The 21,339-nt window shown below is 41.0% G+C and overlaps 2 protein-coding genes across 5 annotated transcripts; both read left to right on the forward strand.

The window, feature by feature from the left end:
* Positions 1 to 660: 660 nt before the first annotated feature.
* On the forward strand, positions 661 to 11,875 carry LOC118413632 (isatin hydrolase-like). The gene is made up of 6 exons (XM_035817158.1): positions 661 to 699; positions 9,877 to 10,010; positions 10,469 to 10,587; positions 10,930 to 11,085; positions 11,268 to 11,404; positions 11,627 to 11,875. Exons 1-6 carry the CDS (start codon positions 661 to 663, stop codon positions 11,873 to 11,875), a joined length of 834 nt encoding a protein of 277 aa, XP_035673051.1.
* LOC118414720 (isatin hydrolase-like) lies at positions 9,272 to 20,880 on the forward strand. 4 transcript variants are annotated; one of them, XM_035818921.1, is made up of 10 exons: positions 9,272 to 10,010; positions 10,469 to 10,587; positions 10,930 to 11,085; positions 11,268 to 11,466; positions 11,627 to 14,047; positions 17,526 to 17,665; positions 18,289 to 18,398; positions 18,798 to 18,953; positions 19,510 to 19,697; positions 20,043 to 20,880. In XM_035818921.1, the coding sequence occupies exons 5-10, from the start codon at positions 14,009 to 14,011 to the stop codon at positions 20,289 to 20,291; spliced, it is 882 nt and encodes a 293-aa protein (XP_035674814.1). In that variant the 5' UTR covers positions 9,272 to 10,010; positions 10,469 to 10,587; positions 10,930 to 11,085; positions 11,268 to 11,466; positions 11,627 to 14,008; the 3' UTR covers positions 20,292 to 20,880. The 4 variants fall into 4 exon arrangements, with proteins under 4 accessions (XP_035674814.1, XP_035674813.1, XP_035674812.1 ...); XM_035818918.1 differs by lacking the exons at positions 17,526 to 17,665; positions 18,289 to 18,398; positions 18,798 to 18,953; positions 19,510 to 19,697; positions 20,043 to 20,880 and having other exon boundaries at positions 9,273 to 10,010; positions 11,627 to 14,008; XM_035818920.1 differs by lacking the exons at positions 11,268 to 11,466; positions 17,526 to 17,665; positions 18,289 to 18,398; ... (1 more) ...; positions 19,510 to 19,697; positions 20,043 to 20,880 and having other exon boundaries at positions 11,627 to 14,008.
* Positions 20,881 to 21,339: the final 459 nt, after the last annotated feature.

The raw sequence follows: 21,339 nt of genomic DNA on the forward strand, positions 1-21,339 counted from the left end.
TACAACACCCTTTGAGCCTTTGGTAATGCCCATGCTCGATAATGCCCCCAAAGATCTCAATGATAAAGCAATGAAAGGTCGCTTTGGAAAAACACGCATGCATCTCCTGGCGGCCGGGAGCGGTACTGCAGTTAGGACAACATTTTAGGCGACCAAGCGGTCATGTAATATACGACCGCCTGGTCGTCTAAAATGTTTTTAATACAGTACCGCTCCCGACTGCCACGAGAATAAGCATCTATCATGGCAGCCACAGACGCTTTTTCGCCCCTTGTTATCTTGGTAAGTTTTATCTCTTCATGAAGAACTTTATTGCACGACAATTGTACATGATACAATGTATGGCAATAACTACTAGTATTAGTATTACAAAAAATTACAAAATAGAGGTATGGAATAAGGCTCAATAACCTAATTTAACATAACAATAAGGGCTAACATAATTCTTTGATATAGTATTACAATGGAGTAGGCTAATTATTAGTTATGGTATTCTTTCTAATAGCAGAGCAATGTAGTTGTGTGGAATACGTTTTGGAATGCTAACATTTTGGCACTTTGACCACGAAGCTGTTTTCCTTACACGGTACTGTATTTAACGTTATAGCATAACTGACCTTGTCAACTGACCAGTCATAACGTATCTAAGAATCATCTAACATGGCGGCCACAGACGATTTTTCACCAGTTGTCATCTTGGTATGTTTTATATGCGGTTGTGCAGGTCGAGTGGGGTAACGGTTTGGCATGCCAACATTTTGGCCCTCTGACCATCGAGCATGCCTTGCAATCGTCGGGTTGACCTGTTTTTCTTTATCTAGTAAGGCCATGTTGATTTGATTATATGGATGACATCCGCGCTCGCACCAATTTTCGGCCGTTTCCAAAAAAAGTTTTCGACCACACAATAAATTATGCAAAGCAACTGTAAAGTGAGCACAAATATTCTGTAGATTGAAAAAAAAGTATCAGAAAACAGATAACTAATGCCATAGAATGCCAAAATAAATCTTAAGTCAAAGAAAGGACAGAAAGAAAAAAATCTATTATTGGTAGGGGGAGGTACCAGTACAGAAAATTCAGGTATAGGTCCCGTTCAGGTCCTGAGGATCATTTCCAGGTGCGGACCTGAACCTGTGTGTGGAAACTTGAGAACTGGCAATACTAAAAACAATGGTCATAGACTCATACTCAAAACAATGTTAATTGGTCAATTTTGCTACAAAGGAATCTATTTTTTTTTTATATAACTTTTTATTAATTTTTCAAACACAAGATACACATATCATACATAGAGCGATAATACTGAAAGTACATGTAGGACACAAAAGATAAATAAAACCAGAAAACAATGAGGATAACTTATAGCAGTGTACACATTTGTATATAACAAGGAAATGGTAAACAGAAGTTGTACATATGTTATTCGCTATTCACTGTTTTAACGATAGAGCTATTTTCCCCCATTTACCAAAGTGTTCTTTTATCTTATCCATCCTTTTTGCTATAATACATTCTAGCCTATGGAAGGCTTGTAAATTAAGAGAGCGTTGACGGTTCTTGAAAATAAAGTGTTTGCCAAGAAGGATAATCATATTGGCAGAAACTGGGCACCGACAATTCAAATCACCAAAGATAACTTTAAACAGGTTCAGATTTAAATGTTCCCCCGTATTGATGAAAAACCAGTCTTCTACTTGCCTCCAGAAAAGTGTAGCAACTCTACAATGAAAAAAGAGATGGAAGATTGTTTCTTCATCTTCATTACAATATTCACATATGGGCGACTCCTTCAAACCCCAAGTGTATAAGGTCTTGTTCACGGTCAAGTATTTGAATAATAGTTTATGTTGAAACATGCAAACACTAGAGTCAATGGAAATTTTGTAAAGTAGGCTATAAACCTTTTGCCATGGTATTGGACAGTTGAAATAATCTTCCCACGTGTACTGTATCCTGTCTGAAGTTTCACATAATCTGGCTTCATTCATGTAGAAAGCATATAAGCATTTATTAACATTTTTACTATGTAGCCAGGTTACATCTCTACAGGCAGGGATGCAAACACGTAGCTCTGAGGAGCCTTGCCTTAAAAGATGTTTCCATTGAGGAGGAATAGCTGACAAAAGTTGATGATACTGATAAGCTGTACAGACATCTCCAAATTTGACTACAAATTTGTCAAAAGACAAAAAATTATTCTCAGCATCAATAATGTCGTTTACAAAAAGTACTTTTTTATTGAAGAAGGCTGAGGAGCAAAGGGGTCGCCTACTTATACAAATATGTGAATTCAGGCAAAGGAGTTGCTGTTTGACTTGTATACTATTTTCTGGGGGGCGTAGTTGGTATTTCAACCAACTTTGTATAACCTGTCGAAAAAACAGACTGACTACTTTCTTAATCAAGATTTCAAAATCATTCGTTTTAAGCTGTGCAAAAGGAAACGTACTGGTTCTAAGAACAGGACTAGAGAAGGACAATAATTTAGAACAAAACCAATTTTCGTTTTTGTGCAGTTTTGGCACTAGAGCGGCCTTCAGTTTGAGATCGACAGCTCGCAGATTTTGAAGTTTTAATCCACCTTGATCATAATCATTATATATTGTCTTTCGCTTAACTCGCTCGAGTCCGTCACGCCATAAAAACTTGAAAATCTTTTTTTCATATTTGTCGAAAAAAGCTGACGATGATTTGTCGAAAAAAGCTGACGATGGAGACGGGAGCGAACTTAATAAAAATATAAACTGTGAAACTATAAGTGTATTTACCAGAGTGACTTTCCCCATAAGTGATAGTCCCTTTTCTTTCCAGGGATTCAAAATTTTATCTATTTTCATATATTTTCGGTCAAAATTGATTGACACAATATCTTTAAAGTTTACAGGAATATGGATACCTAAAACTTCTGTAGGTCCATCTGTCCATCGTAAGGGATCTATTTGGTGGATCATTGGACTCCCACTAGCGTTTTAAAATCCCATCTCCATGTAATATTTAGGCTAACTGTCTCTGTACCTTTGACTATAGAAACGTGGTACAATTGACTATAAACTCTACTTGACTTCACTCTTGTTGTCTTCTTGGCCCCCGGTAAGACCCCACATGCCTGCGGACATAGTGTGTTATTTTTTTTTCAGGTCTGTTTTTTTCGGATTGGTCCAAGAAGAAAAAAAAGTTTTGCACCCGTATGATGTACTGGTCCCTACACCTACTGACTGTTGGTATACCATTCTATGTGTGTTTAGTCCTATGTTCAACCTTCCTGGCCACTTTGATTTCATACTGAAGGCAACTTTTTTTTTTTTGGACAAACTTTTTTTTTATTCGCTCGCTGGCATCAGTTTTGGAGTTCCCAGAGGATGTCATCCATATAATCAAATCAACATGGCCTAACATGTAAGCTGTGACTTCATTTGAAACATGGCGACCACAAACGCTTTTCCTCTACTTCTTGTTTTGGTAAGTTCTATCTTTTAAACGGCCGATTCCATTGGTAGATTTCTATGGGGATCCTTTCTCGATAGGTCAGACACAACCGTTGTAGACAAAGCGTTGGACGGGACAGGGGTAACACATAGGGGTAACACTGTACTCAGCCCGAATGAGTCCTTACGGTATGTCCGATATAAAACGGTGTAGTAAAGCCGCGATGCGTTATATCAGCCTAAAAATGGTTCCCCGTTCTTGGAAGGGGTTAATAAATCACGAGGAACTATTTTTGAAAGCTGGACCGCAGTTAGAAGTCATGTAATTACGCCTGAAAGTTGACCAATTTTCAGGGTTTTAGCGGTGTGTTTCGCTATTGTATTCGAGACGAGTTACACACTGCATGGGGTTTTCCGATATACCGGGTTATAGGACAAGGATCAACTGCTTCCGGGTGAACCATACCAATAGTGTAGTGTTGTTGCACTATCACCTAAGTCGGTGATATGGCAGTCACTTTAACACATTTAATGGATTACTGCACTCTTGAGGTTGTTTTTACATATCATACTACAATGTCGAGGCTTTTCGTTATGAGGGTGGTTTATACGTAATACGGATAGACCAGTGCCATACTACAGGTGTGTAAAAAAAGTGACAGTCTGTGCCAATGTCGAAGCTTTCCCGGCTATCAAGGCAAGTTTATCCGGATGGAACAGAGACTTTCTACAATAAAGATTAGCACAGCCTGTCGAGATGTTACGTTACTAAGGGAAGTGTCAAAAAAATTTACCCAGTTGTGCCAATGCCGAAGATTTGCGTTCTTAAGAGAGGTTTGCATGGATCAAACAGAGACTTTCTACATGTGTATCATATAGAATGAAACTTTTCTTGTCCTGTCATGATTTTACGTCTTTGAGGGAGGTTTATTCAAATAGAACAGTGCCATATACAGGTGTATCAAATATTTGACAGAGTTGTGCCAATGCCGAACATTTGCGTTCTGAAGGGAGGTTATACGGATGAAACAGAAACTTTCTACATGTGTATCATATAGAATGACACTGTTCTTGTCCTGTTGAGATGTTACGTTATTAAGGGAGTTTTATTCGGATAGAACAGTGCCATGCTACAGGTGTGTCAAAACAAATTGACACAGTTGCGCCAATGCCGAAGATTTCCGTTCTTAAGAGAGGTTTGTACGGATGAAACAGAGACTATTCACATGTGTATCATATAGAATGACACTGTTCTTGTCCTGTCGAGATTTTACGTTTTTGACGAAGGTTTGTTCAAATAGAACAGTGCCATACTACAGCTGTGTCAAAACAAATTGACACAGTAGTCGCGCCAATGCCGAAGATTTGCGTTCTGAAGGGATTCTTATACGGATGGAACAGCAACTTTCTACATGTGTATCATATAGTATTACACTGTTATTTTCCTGTCGAGATTTGACGTTATTGAGGGAGGTTTATGCGGATAGAGCAGTGCCATACTACAGGTTGTCAAAACAAATTGACACAGTCGCGCCAATGCCGAACATTTGCGTTCTGAAGGGAGGTTTATACGGAGCAACTTTCTACATGTGTATCATATAGAATGACACTGTTCTTGTCCTGTCGAGATTTTACGTTTTTGACGAAGGTTTGTTCAAATAGAACAGTGCCATACTACAGCTGTGTCAAAACAAATTGACACAGTCGCGCCAATGTCGAACATTTGCGTTCTGAAGGGAGGTTTATACGGATGGAACAGCAACTTTCTACATGTGTATCATATAGAATGACACTGTTCTTGTCCTGTCGAGATTTTACGTTATTGAGGGAGGGCTATGCGGATAGAACAGTGCCATACTACAGCTGTGTCAAAACAAATTAACACAGTCGCGCCAATGCCGAAGATTTCCGTTCTTAAGAGAGGTTTGTACGGATGAAACAGAGACTATTCACATGTGTATCAAATAGAATGACACTGTTCTTGTCCTGTCGGGATTTTACGTTATTAAGGGAGGTTTATTCGGATAGAATCCGCATAAACCTCCCTTAATAACAAATCTTTGGCATTTGCGCAACTGTGTCGACTTGTTTTGACACACCTGTAGTATGGCACTGTTCTATCCGACTAAAACTCCCTCAATAACGTAAAATCTCGACAGGAAAATAACAGTGTAATACTATATGATACACATGTAGAAAGTCGCTGTTCCATCCGTATAAATCTCCCATCAGAACACAAATCTTAAGCATTGGGGCAACTGTGTCAATTTGTTTTGACGCACCTATAGTATGGCACTGTCCTATCCGAATAAACCTCCCTCAATAACGTAAAATCTCAACAGGACAAGAACATTGGAAATGTACAAACATTTTCAAAGTAAGACCTTTCATCCACTGTTAGTAGTACACAACAAGAGTTTGGGCACACAAATGACAGTGAGGGTAGCCCAAAAAGGCAGTACCGTAACGGCAGGGATGTAATTTACATATATTTACATAATTAACTATCTTACTAGCAGTTTTACTTTCAAAGTAAAAAAACAAACAACTTTTGATGCAAATAACATTTACACCTTTCCAGGAAAAGTTATATTCAGATTTTGGCTCAATGTGCAATTTGGGAGCAAAAATGTCGTTTGTGGCTGTTTTGAAAGCAGAAAAAGTAACTAAGACATAACATTTTACATGGAAAATAGATCTATTGTATACTACTGGGAAACGGTGTAGGCAATGGCAAAGACTTCTAGATTTAAAAGAACGACCACATGTAATGTGCCATATTTCACAAATGTGCATATTATGGGCACTACTGGTGTCAAATTTGAAATCTATCTTAGCTATCCTTTGAGAAACCTCAGCTTGGATTGTCAAACTTAAATGTTTTAAGTTGCATTATTTTCGACATATAACCACAAAATACAATAAGAACGGACTACAAATATCCATAGGAATGTATTTAGTAAAAACTACAAAGTAGTGGCAAAATTCGAGTGATAATAACCTATTGTACCATTTCGCTTATGACATGGGCTGCCATCTTGTATTTTGTGCATTTACGTCATCAAATTAGCATAGATTATGAATATTTAATCAAGTATGCTACATGATATTTTATAAGATGTTAATGCTATTGGAAACAAGAGTGTTTACCAAGAAAACCATGAAACCTTATTGTTTACGCCGAAATCAGAGAATTTTGTAAACTATGCCTGTCAGCAACCTGTTGCCATGGCAACACAAAATATCATTAACTTATTTTATTATCTTAAACTTGTTGCCAAGTAAATTTAAGGAGAAGTCAACAAGTTTGGTAGTCCTAGCTCACGTCGTTCGGCAGTCACATGATGAATCACAATATGGCTGTTCCCTATTGCATATAAAGCAAATTAGTTTTTTGGGTCGGATGGGGGGTTAATTTTGAGATACGACTTTACTTTTTGCATCCAAATCTTGCATTTCAAAAATGGGTGTCGAAAAAATTTGACTTTGCCATTTATCAACCCCCTTAGTTGTAACCAATTCTAACAGGTTCAAACTGGTTCTGACTGGTTCAAACCAGTTCAAACTGGTCCTGACCGGTTCTAACTGGTTCAAATCGGTTCTAACTGGTTCTAACTGGTTCGAACTGGTTCTGACAGGTTCTAACGGGTTCTGACCGGTTGTAACAGGTTCTAACCGGTTCAAACCGGTCCAAACCGGTTCTAACTGGTTCAAACAGGTTCTGACCGTTTCAAACTGGTTCTGAGCGGTTCAAACTGGTTCTGACGGTTCAAACCGGTTCTAACTGCTTCAAACCGGTTCTGGCCGGTTCAAACCGGTTCTAACTGGTTCTGACCGGTACTAACTGGTTCTAACCATTTCAAACTGGTTCTGACCGGTTGTAACTGGTTCTAACCAGTTCAAACTGGTTCTGACGGTTCAAACCGGTTCTTACTGCTTCAAACCGGTTCTGACCGGTTGTAACTGCTTCAAACCGGTTCTGACCGGTTCTAACTGGTTCTGACCGGTTCTAACTGGTTTTGACCGGTTGTAACTGGTTCTAACAGGTTCTAACCGGTTTAAACTGGTTCTGACCGGTTCAAACTGGTTCTAACTGGTTGAAACTGGTTCTAACCGGTTCAAACCGGTTCTGACCGGTACAAACTGGTTCAAACCGGTTCTAACTGGTTCTAAAAGGATTTGACCGGTTGCAACTGGTTCTAACCGGTTGTAACTGGTTCTAACCGGTTCTAACCGGTTCAAACGGGTTCTAACTGGTTCTGACCAGTTAGAACCGGTTCAAACTGGTTCTGACCGGTTCTAACTGGTTCTAACCAGTTCAAACTGGTTCTGACCGGTTCAAACTGGTTCTAACCGGTTCAAACTGGTTCTAACCGGTTTAAACTGGTTCTGACCGGTTCTAACTGGTTCTAACCGGTTCTGACCGGTTGCCCTGACCGGTTCAAACGGTTCTGACCGGTTCAAACCGGTTCTGACCGGTACAAACTGGTTCAAACCGGTTCTAACTTGTTCTAAAAGGATTTGACCGGTTGCAACTGGTTCTAACCGGTTGTAACTGGTTCTAACCGGTTCTAACTGGTTCTGACCGGTTCAAACGGGTTCTAACTGGTTCTGACCAGTTCAAACCGGTTCTGACCGGTTCAAACTGGTTCTGACCGGTTCAAACTGGTTCTGACCGGTTCTAACTGGTTCTGACCGGTTCAAACTGGTTCTAACCGGTTCAAACTGGTTCTGACCGGTTCAAACTGATTCTGACCGGTTCAAACTGGTTCTGACCGATTCAAACTGGTTCTAACCGGTTCAAACTGGTTCTGACCGGTTCTAACTGGTTCAAACCGGTTCTTACTGGTTCTGACCGGTTGTAACTGGTTCAAACCGGTTCTAACTGGTTATAACCGGTTCAAACTGGTTCAGACCGGTTCAAACTGGTTCAGACCGGTTCTAACTGATTCAAACCGGTTTTGACCGGTTCTAACTTGTTCTGACCGGTTCAAAATTATTCAGACTTAACACACTTCTGACCGGTTCTAACTGGTTCTGACCGGTTTAATTTGGTTCTAACCGGTTCTAACTTCAAACCGGTTCTAACTGAATTTTGTAAACTATGCCTGTTGCCTGTTGCCATGGCAACACGAAATATCATAAACTTATTTCATTATCTTAAACTTGTTGCCAAGTAAACTTAAGGAGAAGTCAACAAGTTTGGTAGTCCTAGCGCACGTCGTTCGGCAGTTACATGGCTGTTTCTATTGCATATAATGCAAATTAGTTTTTTTTGGGGTGGGGTGGGGGGTTTATTTTGAGATACGACTGTACTTTTTGTATCCAAAGTCGAAATTGATGGTGTTAACCATTTCCCAAGTGGGTGTCGAAAACATTTGATATTATAGACATGTAGAAAGTCTCTGTTTCATCCGTACAAACCTCTCTTAAGAACGGAAATCTTCGCCATTGGCACAACTGTGTCAATTTGTTTTGACACAGCTGTAGTATGGCGCTGTTCTATTTGAACAAACCTTCCTCAAAAACGTAAAATCCCGACAGGACAAGAACAGTGTCATTCTATATGATACACATGTGAATAGTCTCTGTTTCATCCGTACAAACCTCTCTTAAGAACGGAAATCTTCGGCATTGGCGCAACTGTGTCAATTTGTTTTGACACACCTGTAGCATGGCACTGTTCTATCCGAATAAAACTCCCTTAATAACGTAACATCTCAACAGGACAAGAACAGTGTCATTCTATATGATACACATGTAGAAAGTCTCTGTTTGATCCATACAAACCTCTCTTAAGAACGCAAATCTTCGGCATTCGCACAACTGTGTCTCTGTTCCATCCGTATAAACTTGCCTTGATAGCCGGGAAAGCTTCGACATTGGCACAGACTGTCAATTTTTTTACACACCTGTAGTATGGCACTGGTCTATCCGTATTCCGTATAAACCTCCCTCATAACGAAAAGCCTCGACATTGTAGTATGATCTGAAAAACAACCTCAAGAGTGCAGTAATCCATTAAATGTGTTAAAATGACTGCCATATCACCGACTTAGGTGATAGTGCAACAACACTACACTATTGGTATGGTTGACCCGGAAGCAGTTGATCCTTGTCCTACAACCCGGTATATCGGAAAACCCAATGCAGTGCGTAACTGGCGTCTCGAATACAATAGCGAAACGCACCGCTAAAACCCTGAAAATTGGTCAACTTTCAGGCGTAATTACTTGACTTCTAACTGCGGTCCAGCTTTCAAAAATAGTTCCTCGTGATTTATTGACCCCTTCCAAGAACGGGGAACCATTTTTTAGGCTGATATAACGCATCGCGGCTTTACTATACCGTTTTTTATCGGACATACCGTAAGGACTCATTCAGGCTGAGTACAGCCGCAGCGCATGACTTTCCCTGATCACTGACAACATTTACATTGCACTCTCAGGTACTATTGAGACTCCACGGTGGTTGTTTGGAACAATCTGAGGAACCTCGCCTGATAGACCTGACATGGACTATGGAGGAGAGAATGAACATGTACCCAACGCACGCAGAATATCGCTTCACCATTGTTTACAGGTAAACACAGCAGGATACAAGTAGCAGTTTCATTGTACCAAACAGCCGTTTGGTGCAGTGCTGTAGAAATAGGAAATATCTAATACAGTGCCAGGAAGCTAAGATAATGGCCAAGAGGTATACTAACGTTATGAATTATCCATTGTCTAAAGACTGAAGCTATCGACAGGATGTTCCTATAAATGATGCTATTTTTCACTATTGGCAGGATATTCCTGTCAATAAGAGTGTTGACACAATTTACAGGATGCTCCTCCCCACAGAAATGCACCATTGAAAGGAGGCCCCTGTCAATAAGAGTTTGGCAGGATGTTCCTTGTGAGTAACCTTATGTTCCTTATGATCTTGTACATGTAAATCCCAACCAACACAATAGCCGTACCATTGTCTAAAGTTAATTATGTATGTGCACATGACACCACACCAAGTGAAAGAACAAAATCGTGTTTTGCATGTAGAGGTGAACTGGCTCCTGGGTACCCCGAGTCCTATCTGGAGTCCAACAACCTCTTCATGTCTGAACATACGGGAACTCACCTGGACGCGCCTGCGCACTTCGTGCCTGGGGCCTGGAGACGTGAGTTACTAGTACATGTTTGCGTCAAAGTAACGTTGTTTTGATGTTTTCAGCTTCATGTTGTTCTGAAAAACAGTTGAATGTCGTAGTTAACCTTAAAACGTACTCACGTACGGATAAACAGAGCAACACGTATGTATTAGTATGTACTACTATAGTCTGCTTTTTCGTTACGAATTTTACTTCCCTCAGCTAGACCACACGTTACTGCGGATGTCATTTTTATTTCAAGTTAAAATTTGATTAAAATCGTTGTCAATACCTGTTATTTTTGCGACGGTGCCCTTAGTCGTTTTTTTTTTTCTTCGCTCGCACCCCAAACTGTTGTGATCTCGTTCCCAGTTGACGAGATCCCGCTCGGTCACCTGACCGGCCCGGGAGTGGTGGTGGACGTGCGGGACAAGATCGGGAACAACTCGGACTACGCCATCACACAACAGGACTTACAGGACTGGGAACGGCAGTATGGGCGCATCCCTGACGACAGTATTCTCCTGCGTAAGTATTTTGATAGCCTCTTAGAATTCATGTGATTCTCATAGATGGACTTTGATAATGAGTGATTTATATAATCCAAAGCTTTGATACTTGGTAAAACGGCATACTACATGTGTTCTGATACAAATCTTATACGTGAGTAAAGTAATATGAGTAATACCCACGTGTCCCCCTGACCGCAGTCCGTACAGGCTGGGGGGAGTGGTTCTGGGAACAAGGACCCCAGGCTTTCCTTGGCACAGACACTGAAGACGTCAATCTGGTGCATTTCCCTGGTCTCCACCCAGAGGGCGCTCAGTGGCTTGTAGACAACCGTAATGTTAGGATGGTCGCATTGGTTTAGACACCATGAGCCCTGACACCGGTGAAGCTAGTGCCAAGGTACTATCATAACCTCCTTGGTACTATATTTCCAGTTTCTTGTCTTAATTCCTTAAATTTTCCCTTCGTCTTTCTTTATTTTGCTCTTATTGCTGTTCTGTTGACTTTCGAGGCCGGCACAAATTTGTTGTATTCCAACTGTCTGCTTTACATCATCAAGGCGCCTCTGGTCCACCGAATCCTTCTGCCCAACAACGTCCTCATCCTGGAGAACGTTGCCCACCTGGACAAGATGCCCCCTACCGGTTCCACCGTGTACGCCATGCCCATAAAGATCGGCCAGGGAAGCGGAGCTCCTGTTCGGGTCTTCGCGATCGTGGACGGAAGAACCAGCACAGCGGGGCTATCGACGCCAAACTGGGCCGCCATGTTGTCTACTCTGCTCATCTTGCAATTGGCTGTTATGTAAAATGATGCTCACGTGACGTTTCAATTTTCGTCTTTAGGATATCAACATAACCATATCAACTGTTGAGCATAATGACCTTTAATATCATGCACACAAAAAAGATACCTGTGGCTATATTTTGCATTGATTGTTTGCGTACACTACATAATGTTTGTAACGCCGGTCAAAAAAAGCAAAGTTTTTATATGATTATTTTGAGGTTTTCTAATGTGATTTTGTTCTCTCAGTAATCTCATTTGTGAAATATTCCAGGTGTACCTCAGGGTTCGGTGCTAGGCCCCCTACTGTTCCTTGTGTATATTAACGACATGGTGGATGGTTTAGTCACTTGCCCTTTTTTATTTGCGGACGACAGCTCCTTATTGGATATCGTGGAAAATCCCAACTCAACAGCCATTCGACTCAATGGTGATCTCATGAAGATTTCATCTTGGTCGGCAAGATGGCTTATCCCTTAAAAAGTGAAGAAATGCTTTTTTCTAAGAAATTAAATCCCCCTTACCATCCACCTCTTTTCCTCAACAACTGTGTTATTAAGTCCGTTAAATCTCATAAGCACATAGGAAGTTTTTTAACAACCACCATGTCATGGGAAATGCAAATTTCAAATATGATTTCCAAGACATCTAAACGAGTGTCTGCACTTAACAAATTGAAATTTAGATTACCTCGAACAGTACTTGATACTATTTATAAGTCCTTTATCCGTCCTCTTCTTGAGTATGCCGATATCATATGGCATGGATGTACTTCATGTGATTCCCAACGTTTAGAACGTGTTCAGTACGAATGTGCACTTACAGTCTCAGGGGCAGTAAGAGGTTCTTCTTACTCTTCGCTCCTTGCTGAACTTGGTTGGGAAAGACTTTCTGATCGGAGACACGTTCACTCCTTGGTCATGTTTTACAAGATTGTTAACGGTCATACTCGCCAGTATCTTAAGGACTTGATTCCTCCCGTAGTTTCTGTTTTTACTTCTCATAATCTTCGCAACAAACACAACCTACGGGTACCGATTTGCACTACAAGTCGATACCAAAAGTCTTTTATTCCTTATGCAACACAACACTGGAATGGTCTTGACACTGCTGTTCGTTCACTTAGCTTTTCACTGTATAAAAAACATTTAATGAAATTAGTACGCCCCTCCATCAATAAACATTTTAGCTACGGTCCTCGGTACACCTGCGCACTCCTTACACGCCTTCGCATAGGTACCTGCAGTCTAAACCAAAGTTTATTTATCCGAAATTTAGCTTCTAGTCCAGCCTGTAACTGTGGGTGTCGATGTGAAGGTGTTGTGCATTTTTTGTTATACTGCCCTACCTATCAACAATACAGAACCATTTTTTTCGACAATCTTCAGAACCTGCTAGGCAATTCTCTTGATTTCAATAGTTTATCCGAATCAGCCCGTATCCATTTACTTTTAAGGGGTTCAACTTGTCTGTCATATCATACAAACTGCAGTATCTTAAAGTTGACCCAGTTATATATTGTACATACCAAACGTTTTGCAACTACCTTGTAACCTGACTTATATGTAAATAGCTGTGAATTGTTTGTTTCGATTCTGTCACTTTATTTGTTCTTGTCAATCATCCTTTTTTGAGAGGTGATATGAATATTAGCTTTCTGCTAGAGTGTATTACCTCTCTGTCCTGTCTGTACTTTGTTGTTCAATAATAATAAAAAAATAAATAAAATAAAAAAAATATTCCAAACGTATGAATGGCATCCCGGGAGACAGAATGTTCACAATAGATGTGGTATTGAGAAATATCAGACTAATAGATCTACAATTACTGATTTTAATTGATATTACCTAAACAGTTCTTTGGACACGATGCCATTGAGCTGCTACATGCACAAAAAGCACATAACTGGAGACCAGGAGTAACAAGACCAATTCCTCACTTTGCGCCATCTTCGCTTAATATCAATAAATAATAACTCCTTCTCACGGCTCAGTCCCTTCCCAGGCATGGAGAACCTTAGCCCATGTCGAAAACTGCGAATCAGCGCTCTCTCACAAAATAAATACCGCCGCTCCAAAGGTCTGCGAAGGAGGCTAAACATTTTGAACATTTGGCCATTGACCGTGCCATAGTGTTGACATGTTTAGGCGGTACAATGGCGGCCACAAACGCCTTTTCTTCACTTCTCATCTTGGTAAGTTTCAGTATCCCTCCGTGCAGTTGTGCGGGCCGCATTATACAAGATTGCTGCTGCAAATCAAGTTCAATGTTAAAATATAACGTTATGAATAACGAAATCCGGTAGATCGATGTGCCAACCAAATCCGTTCCAAATATCAAGCGTGATAAATACTGTCGAGTCACTGTTGTAAGGCCAATACCCTAAAGTCGAATAGTATACTGTCTGAGTCACACTGTACTTTTAAGACCTTTTAACGACCGATTCATTCCGTAGATTTCTATGGCTGAGATGATGTACTACTTTCCCGGTAGGGTAAGACACAACCGTAGGTCCAGGGCAGGGGGACATTTAGCCCCAGTTTAAGGACAACTGTACGGTACAAAGGCCAAAGACACCCTTTATGTTTGTACATGGGTGATGGTGGGCATAGTGTAAGCTTGCTTTCCGATTAATTAGCTTCACTACAACAGCACAGTACATTGGACAGGTACTGTTGGGACTCCACGGTGGTTGTTGGGGACAATCTGAGGAACCTCGCCTGATAGACCTGACATGGACTGTGGAGGAAGGAATGAACATATACCCAATGCACGCAGACTATCGCTTCACTATTGTTTACTGGTAAACACAGAAGGATACAATCAGTAGGTTCACTACAACACAAGAAAATCAAACTGCCGTTCATACTATGCTGCATATATATACAGTACGTACACGTAGAAGCAGAGATAATAGTCAAGAATTATACTAACGTAATAATTTATCTATAGTCCTAAGGGCCGAGATCATGTACGGGATGTTAATGTCAATAAAAATGTTGGCACAATTAATAGGATGCCCATGCCAATAATAAGCCACTATTGACAAAATCTTCCTCTCGATAAGGTTTTTATGGCACTAATAACAGGCTGTATTTGTCAATAAGACTTCTTTGGACAATATTCGTTCCTATCAATGTGATTTTTTGGCACTATTGACAAGATGTTCCTTGTGAATAACACCTTATGATGCTGTAAAGCCTAAACCCTAAGGATAATCTTGCACAATGGAGAATTGAATACGAGTTATGACATATATACATTCATGAGCAAGAATAATTGACTAGAATAATTATGAAAATGGATGATAAAAAAGAACTAGTACTCCCTTGCCGTGATTGAGCCCGCGACGTTTTTTTACTGTTAGGTGATCACTTTACCAAGCAGGATCTGCTTGGAGATTATAAAGAACATGAGGTTTCGGGGCTTGTCTTGTTTAACGAGTCACAAACTTGAGTCAGGGCCTGAAAATTGTAGTGTTCATGTGAAATGAGACAGCGATAGCTTTTCAACAATTTCACTCGGATGCATGTTTCTACGGCTCGGTGCACGAGAAGCGGAACTGGTCCTGTTTCCTTGCAGTTGCGGTTGCTAAGAATTATGAACTAAAAGTGTTCTTGTTTACAGCAGCTAGTCACCGCTTTCAAACGGTCAACACTGCTTTTGTGCTGAGCATTATAAAGAACCCGGCCTTTGTTCAACCCAACGTCTTAAATTTCCCACCAGTGGTATATAGATTCAAGCATCTTAAACGTTCATTCCGTATTTTGCAAACTGTCAGTTTAGGTATCTGTTTGAACTCAGCCAAATGTTTTTAGATGACGCTATGAACGCGGCAGCTGTTGCAGCCATTGTGGATGATGTCTCCGCTAACTAATGGTGTGTTTGGCCCCATTCTAGCAGGCATCTCTCCACAGGCGATGGTATTCGGAAACAGAATGTGGCACCATGGATAGCCGCATTGTTTATATAGGGGATAGACAAGAGCGCAAAATTGGATATCTTGACCTTGGGGTTAAGTTGGGGCACAGAATTAAACGTCGATGTGGAGCTCAGAGAAACTCGCCGTTTTGCTTTACGCGCTCTTAGAATCTGTAAATGCATTTAAGTTCGAGGGGATTTGATTTCGCGGTAGCGGAAAAAGGACCTTTCGCGGTGGATTTAAGTTCGCGGTAACACCATAGACTGCAGTCTAATACCATGATAGAAAATTTTAACATTAACCGCGAACATTTCTGCATTTACAGTAACTTATTCTTGGTCGATCGACGTGTATTCGAAAATCTTGCGGTGTATTAACCATGCAACAATTCACTTGCTGGTTAATTTGCCGTCTCTGCCCGGTGGTTTTACGACGACTACATATACTTTAAATGCAGAAATGATTAATGTTCGTGGTTTTCCACTTAACCGCGAACATTTTTCTATTATGGTATTAGACTGCAGTCTATCGTGTTACCGCGAAATGAAAACCACCGCGAAAAGTCCTTTGTCCTGCTACCGCGAAATTAAATCCCCGCGAACTTAAATTCATTTACAGTACTTCACTACGCGAAGTTTTATTTCAACTGCCGTCTTTTTATTCCCGCCTTGCTGTATGGCTGAAGGCAACGCCAGTTTAAACGTTACAAGATGCAGTCAGTACGACAGTGTGCAAAGTTGAACAATACATGTCCTAAGCAAACAAAAAACAAAAAAAAAACATCATAAACAGTTGCAATAGCTTACAAAGATGCAACAATCACATGTGGATTTAGCGTAACCTGATCTAACCTTGCTGGAATAATATATGCATATGTGCACGCCTCTAGCCAAGGTATTGACAGATAATGCAATTCTTCATGCCAGGGACCTCTCTCCTGTATAATCGTCTGCCGAAGGGTACACGTGGTGTTCAGCTGTGTAGCCTTAGGTGTCAATCTGAATTGCTCAGGTTACCTTTTTCCTTGACCCCCATTGACATGAGCTGTCTCCAGTGACCTCCGTTTGAGGACACAGTCTCAATAGGAAGAATATACAGTTATGTCCATCCGTAATCAAATAACCACTGTAACTGGCCTGTGGCGACCTTAGAATTAGAACTACAATTGTACAAATGTACTTGTAATACAAAATTCCTAGATATTCCTTACGTATAGAGCTGTGGCGTTGTTTCACTGTGTCGATTTTGTGATATGAGCAGGCGCTTTAGACGTATTTTGATGAATCAATACATTTCACTTGCAAGTATCACCGCCTAACGCCAGGTGGCGCTCTTGAGCCGTCTCAAACCCCGACACATTGTTTTGATCACCTGCAAAGGCGTCCGTCCCAGGTACTGAAATATTGGTGAAAAGCTTTCCGCCTGTCACTTTTTGTAGAGTCCTTGGCCATATATCCATTCGCAGAACTATCATTCCAACTGAATGACACAGTTTTTTTATTCACAAACCAAGAAGTTACAACATGCAACGTTTCTGTGACCGTCTGTCATCACCTTCCTCTGAACAATACTGACTGGCATGGTTCTACTTCGCATCGCAGATAGGTGTCCCTGATGCAATGTTATAAGAATACGGTCTCAAAGCACTGTCACATTTGCATATAGTGTCCAGCAACAATGATAAATAAATAGACTATTATTTACCAACCCGATGAAAATATTCACGAATACAATCCACACATTTCCACAGATAGTGTCCGGACTCCTTCTTGGTTGTTTGGGACAATCTGACGATCGCGGTCCGCGGCTGATCGACCTGACATGGTCCCTAAAGAGCGGCATACCGGTCTTCCCCTTCTACCCTCCCTACCAGTTCACTATTGTTCACAGGTAGGCATCCGCGTAGGAATACCTATGTTGAAAGAGATGCCACGGAAGAGAATACATGTAGTTTGTCATAGCCGCCTTCGCAGACTTCTAGCAGCGCTGGTTTGCGATTTTCAACATTGGACAAGGTGCTCTACTGCCGGAAGGAACTGTAGAACCTTAGCCAATGTTGAAAATTGGGAACCAGCTCATGTTAAGTATTGAATTGAATGGCATATAAGTACAGGTCGAAACAAAAATGATAGTTGACAAATACTTGGAATATCTACACTCGGAGTCAACCAACACAAGGATCATATTCTTAGCAACGTCATTTCTTTTGTTCGATATCGTTTGTGGCTTTCATGGACGCGTTTGCCGCCTCTCCTGTGTTAGGCTCAGGTCACATTCTAAAATCTGGGCCCGGCCGGGTAGCTTTCGGGAGCAAAAATAATGATGCAACAGATATACTAATACACAAAATGTCAAAATTCGATTCGTGGGCATGATTTGTGCACATTTCTAGGGATACATTTTAATTTTTCGTTTCTTAAAACACCCCGGCCGGGCCTCGATTTGAAAATGTGACCCAAGCCTTACCTACCAACCGACCAAACCTCACCCAAACCGCCGTGTGTTTGATACAGAGGTAACCAGACTGGAGGCTACTACCTGGAGTCTAACGAGATCGCCATGAACGAGCACACCGGGACTCACATAGACGCGCCCGCACATTTCGTGCCAGGAGCGTGGAAACGTGAGTTAACGCTACCTCACCTTTATCCATGGGGTAACCTATATCCGTTCTTTTTCACAACTCGACGGACCGTGGTTTCAAATTGTGATATTTTTAATACATAAAAGATATCCAAACTGTTGCAATTTGAAACCACTTGATATCCAACGGATATTGGTTCCCCATCAGATAGTGGCCAACTTGCGTTACACTTAACGTTATGCATACAAAAACACAATGTTCTTTTGGATATACCACTTATTGTAATTGCTATGTAAACGCGTTTCAATATACTAGCCACGTTTCATACTTTCGTATGCCCAAGTCCCTACTTTATGCTGTAGATAGGTTTGCTTATATTTTTTCCATACACTTCTCACAAAATGTAACGTTAACAAAGTGCGCTGATTCCTTTCCCAGTCGACCAGATCCCGCTCGGCCACCTGACCGGCCCTGGAGTGATGATTGACGTGAGGGATAAGATAGGAGACAACACTGACTACGCCGTCACAACGCAAGACTTACAGGACTGGGAACGAGAGTATGGGCGTATCCCAGAAGGTGGCATCATCATGAGTAAGTCTTCCATCAACGATTTACCGTCAGTACAGTCAAGGTGCAATGTTCGTTTCAGTTTAGATGCACAGTATCATATTGTGGTGGGTACTTGAGATGGATTGGCCAGGTTCGATTCCTGCCATTTCTGGCGAGACGTTGTATCCTAATGAAAGACACTTAACACTTACTTTGAACACCCACCTATGTGTAAAAAATGGGTACTTGGTTTCGCTTGTGGGGGTAGTGTGTGTTGGAAGATTAGGGATGCTTAAGTATTTTAGCAACTCATTTATCAATTATCATGTTATATGGTCCAATATAATCTTCTATATTTACTGTTCACAAACTAGTTGCTACGTTGATGATATCCAGTACGTAGACGTACATTAGTAGGTACATGTAGCACAATACACTTAGAGGGTTCAATAGTCATCTTCATTATTCTCCAGGCAAAGGTTGAGTCTCGGAGATATAGTAGTAGTCGGGATTTTTACCAGCTCGCTCTTCCCGACTCAACCTCTGCTTGGAGAATGATCTTCTTCGCCTTACCCCTTGTATCCCGTGCAATCTGCAGTCCGTTCAGGTTGGGGTGAACAGTTCTTTGAGGAAGGACCAGTGCCATATCTGGGCTCGGACCAAAAGAACGCCTCCCTTCTGCACTCCCCGGGACTGCACCCAGATGCCGCCCAATGGCTTGTTGACAACCGTGATGTGAAAGTGATCGGGTTTGACACTATCTCCGCGGATACTGGAGACTCTACGGTAATTGTTAATATTCCTGTTAGACTTATATCTAATAACGTGAAAACGGAGGTATTGTAATCAGTTGGTTTTCCCCCCATGAAAGGGAGAATCGCAATCAGTTGGTGTGTTTGTTTGTTTGTTTGTTTGTTTGTTTGGTGTTGTTGTGCGTCCGCAGTTATGTGAATATTACATTGTGGCAGGAAGTGGTGTGATAGGATGCTTTATAGGGAAATGGAAGTCTGGTTCGGTTTGGGTCCAATACAAGTTTAAACAAAAAATTCACGGAGGTATGCGGTCTCATAAGTCTTGTTCTTTTTTTAACCCTCGCCCTTTCCTTTCTTTGTCTTTCTCCAATCTCACTAGACGTATCCGACTCACAAGATCCTCCTACCCAACAACATCATCATCATAGAGAACGTGGGCCACCTGAACGAGATGCCCCCTACCGGTTCCACCGTGTACGTCATGCCCATAAAGATCGGCGATGGAAGCGGAGCTCCCTCTCGAGTTTTTGCCATCATTGATGACAGAACCAGCACAGCGGGGCTTACAACACCGGATTTCATCCTCATCTTGGCTTCTGCCATTATGCTTATCGTTCAGGCTATGTAGCCTTGAACTGAATTAGAATGTGCGTAACAACCTTACTGAAGTAACTGAAAGATATGAGTAGTTGTATCTATTAAATAAAAGGGATTGGTTCTTTGTGCTTGTAACCGTAGGTTAAGTATGGTTTTCATTTAATTAGAAGAAAGAATGTACAAAGAATCGTGACTCCATAAATCTACAAACGCATAACGTTATATTAGAAAGGTCAAAGTAAGCGAGATAAATACGTGTTATTATATTGGCGAAGCCGCAGTGTATTGTTTAGATATGTCAAGCCATTCATTGAGTTGACTGCTATAACAGACAAGCACTGAGGGCTAGGCGTTTTCATACGCACTCAAAGGATTTCTTTGATTGTTTGCTTCCTTGCTAATGCATTTTGTATGTAGGATAACTAAAAAGCTACACCCCAGAGGCCGTGTTATTTTCCAATGGATTATGTATCGATGATGTTTAATCACTCGGCATTTTGCAGAATTCCACTTGTGGTAAATTACACGACGCGTCAATGATTTCAAAACAACATGGTACTCATGATCACTGACTCCGTGCAGCCAATGTATTCTATATACCTACGTATACATGTTGATAACGTTATAACTAGAAAGGCCGACATTTGCTTAAGAGCAAATACAGCATATTTCAGCCATACCCCTTCCCACGCAACATTGGACTGTTCCAAATCACCCCTGCGCAAAAATGGAACATCCTCTTAACAGTACATTATCCCCCAAAGTGGACTGGTATTGTGAATTGATTCCAGGTAAAAACAGAGCTTGCTTCTATTTTTCAGAAAATGACAATAATCACACCTTCCATTCAGAAAATTTTCATCATGACTGAAAATTGTTGAATGACTTCATGTAATGTCATTAACAATTTTCAGTACGATAACTAGGTGTAAGTTTAAAAAAGTATAAGCTCCTTGTGATGTGGGTACATTTATTATTGCAGTGAACTTTTTTTATTCAAGTAGGGCATACGATTTAATAATTATCAAGCAGGTGCAGGTACTGTAGGAGCGTTTGTTTTCTTCAAGCTGTAAAACTGT

Source organism: Branchiostoma floridae, chromosome 4 (genome assembly GCF_000003815.2).
Source record: "Branchiostoma floridae strain S238N-H82 chromosome 4, Bfl_VNyyK, whole genome shotgun sequence".
NCBI classification, from domain to species: Eukaryota; Metazoa; Chordata; class Leptocardii; order Amphioxiformes; family Branchiostomatidae; genus Branchiostoma; species Branchiostoma floridae.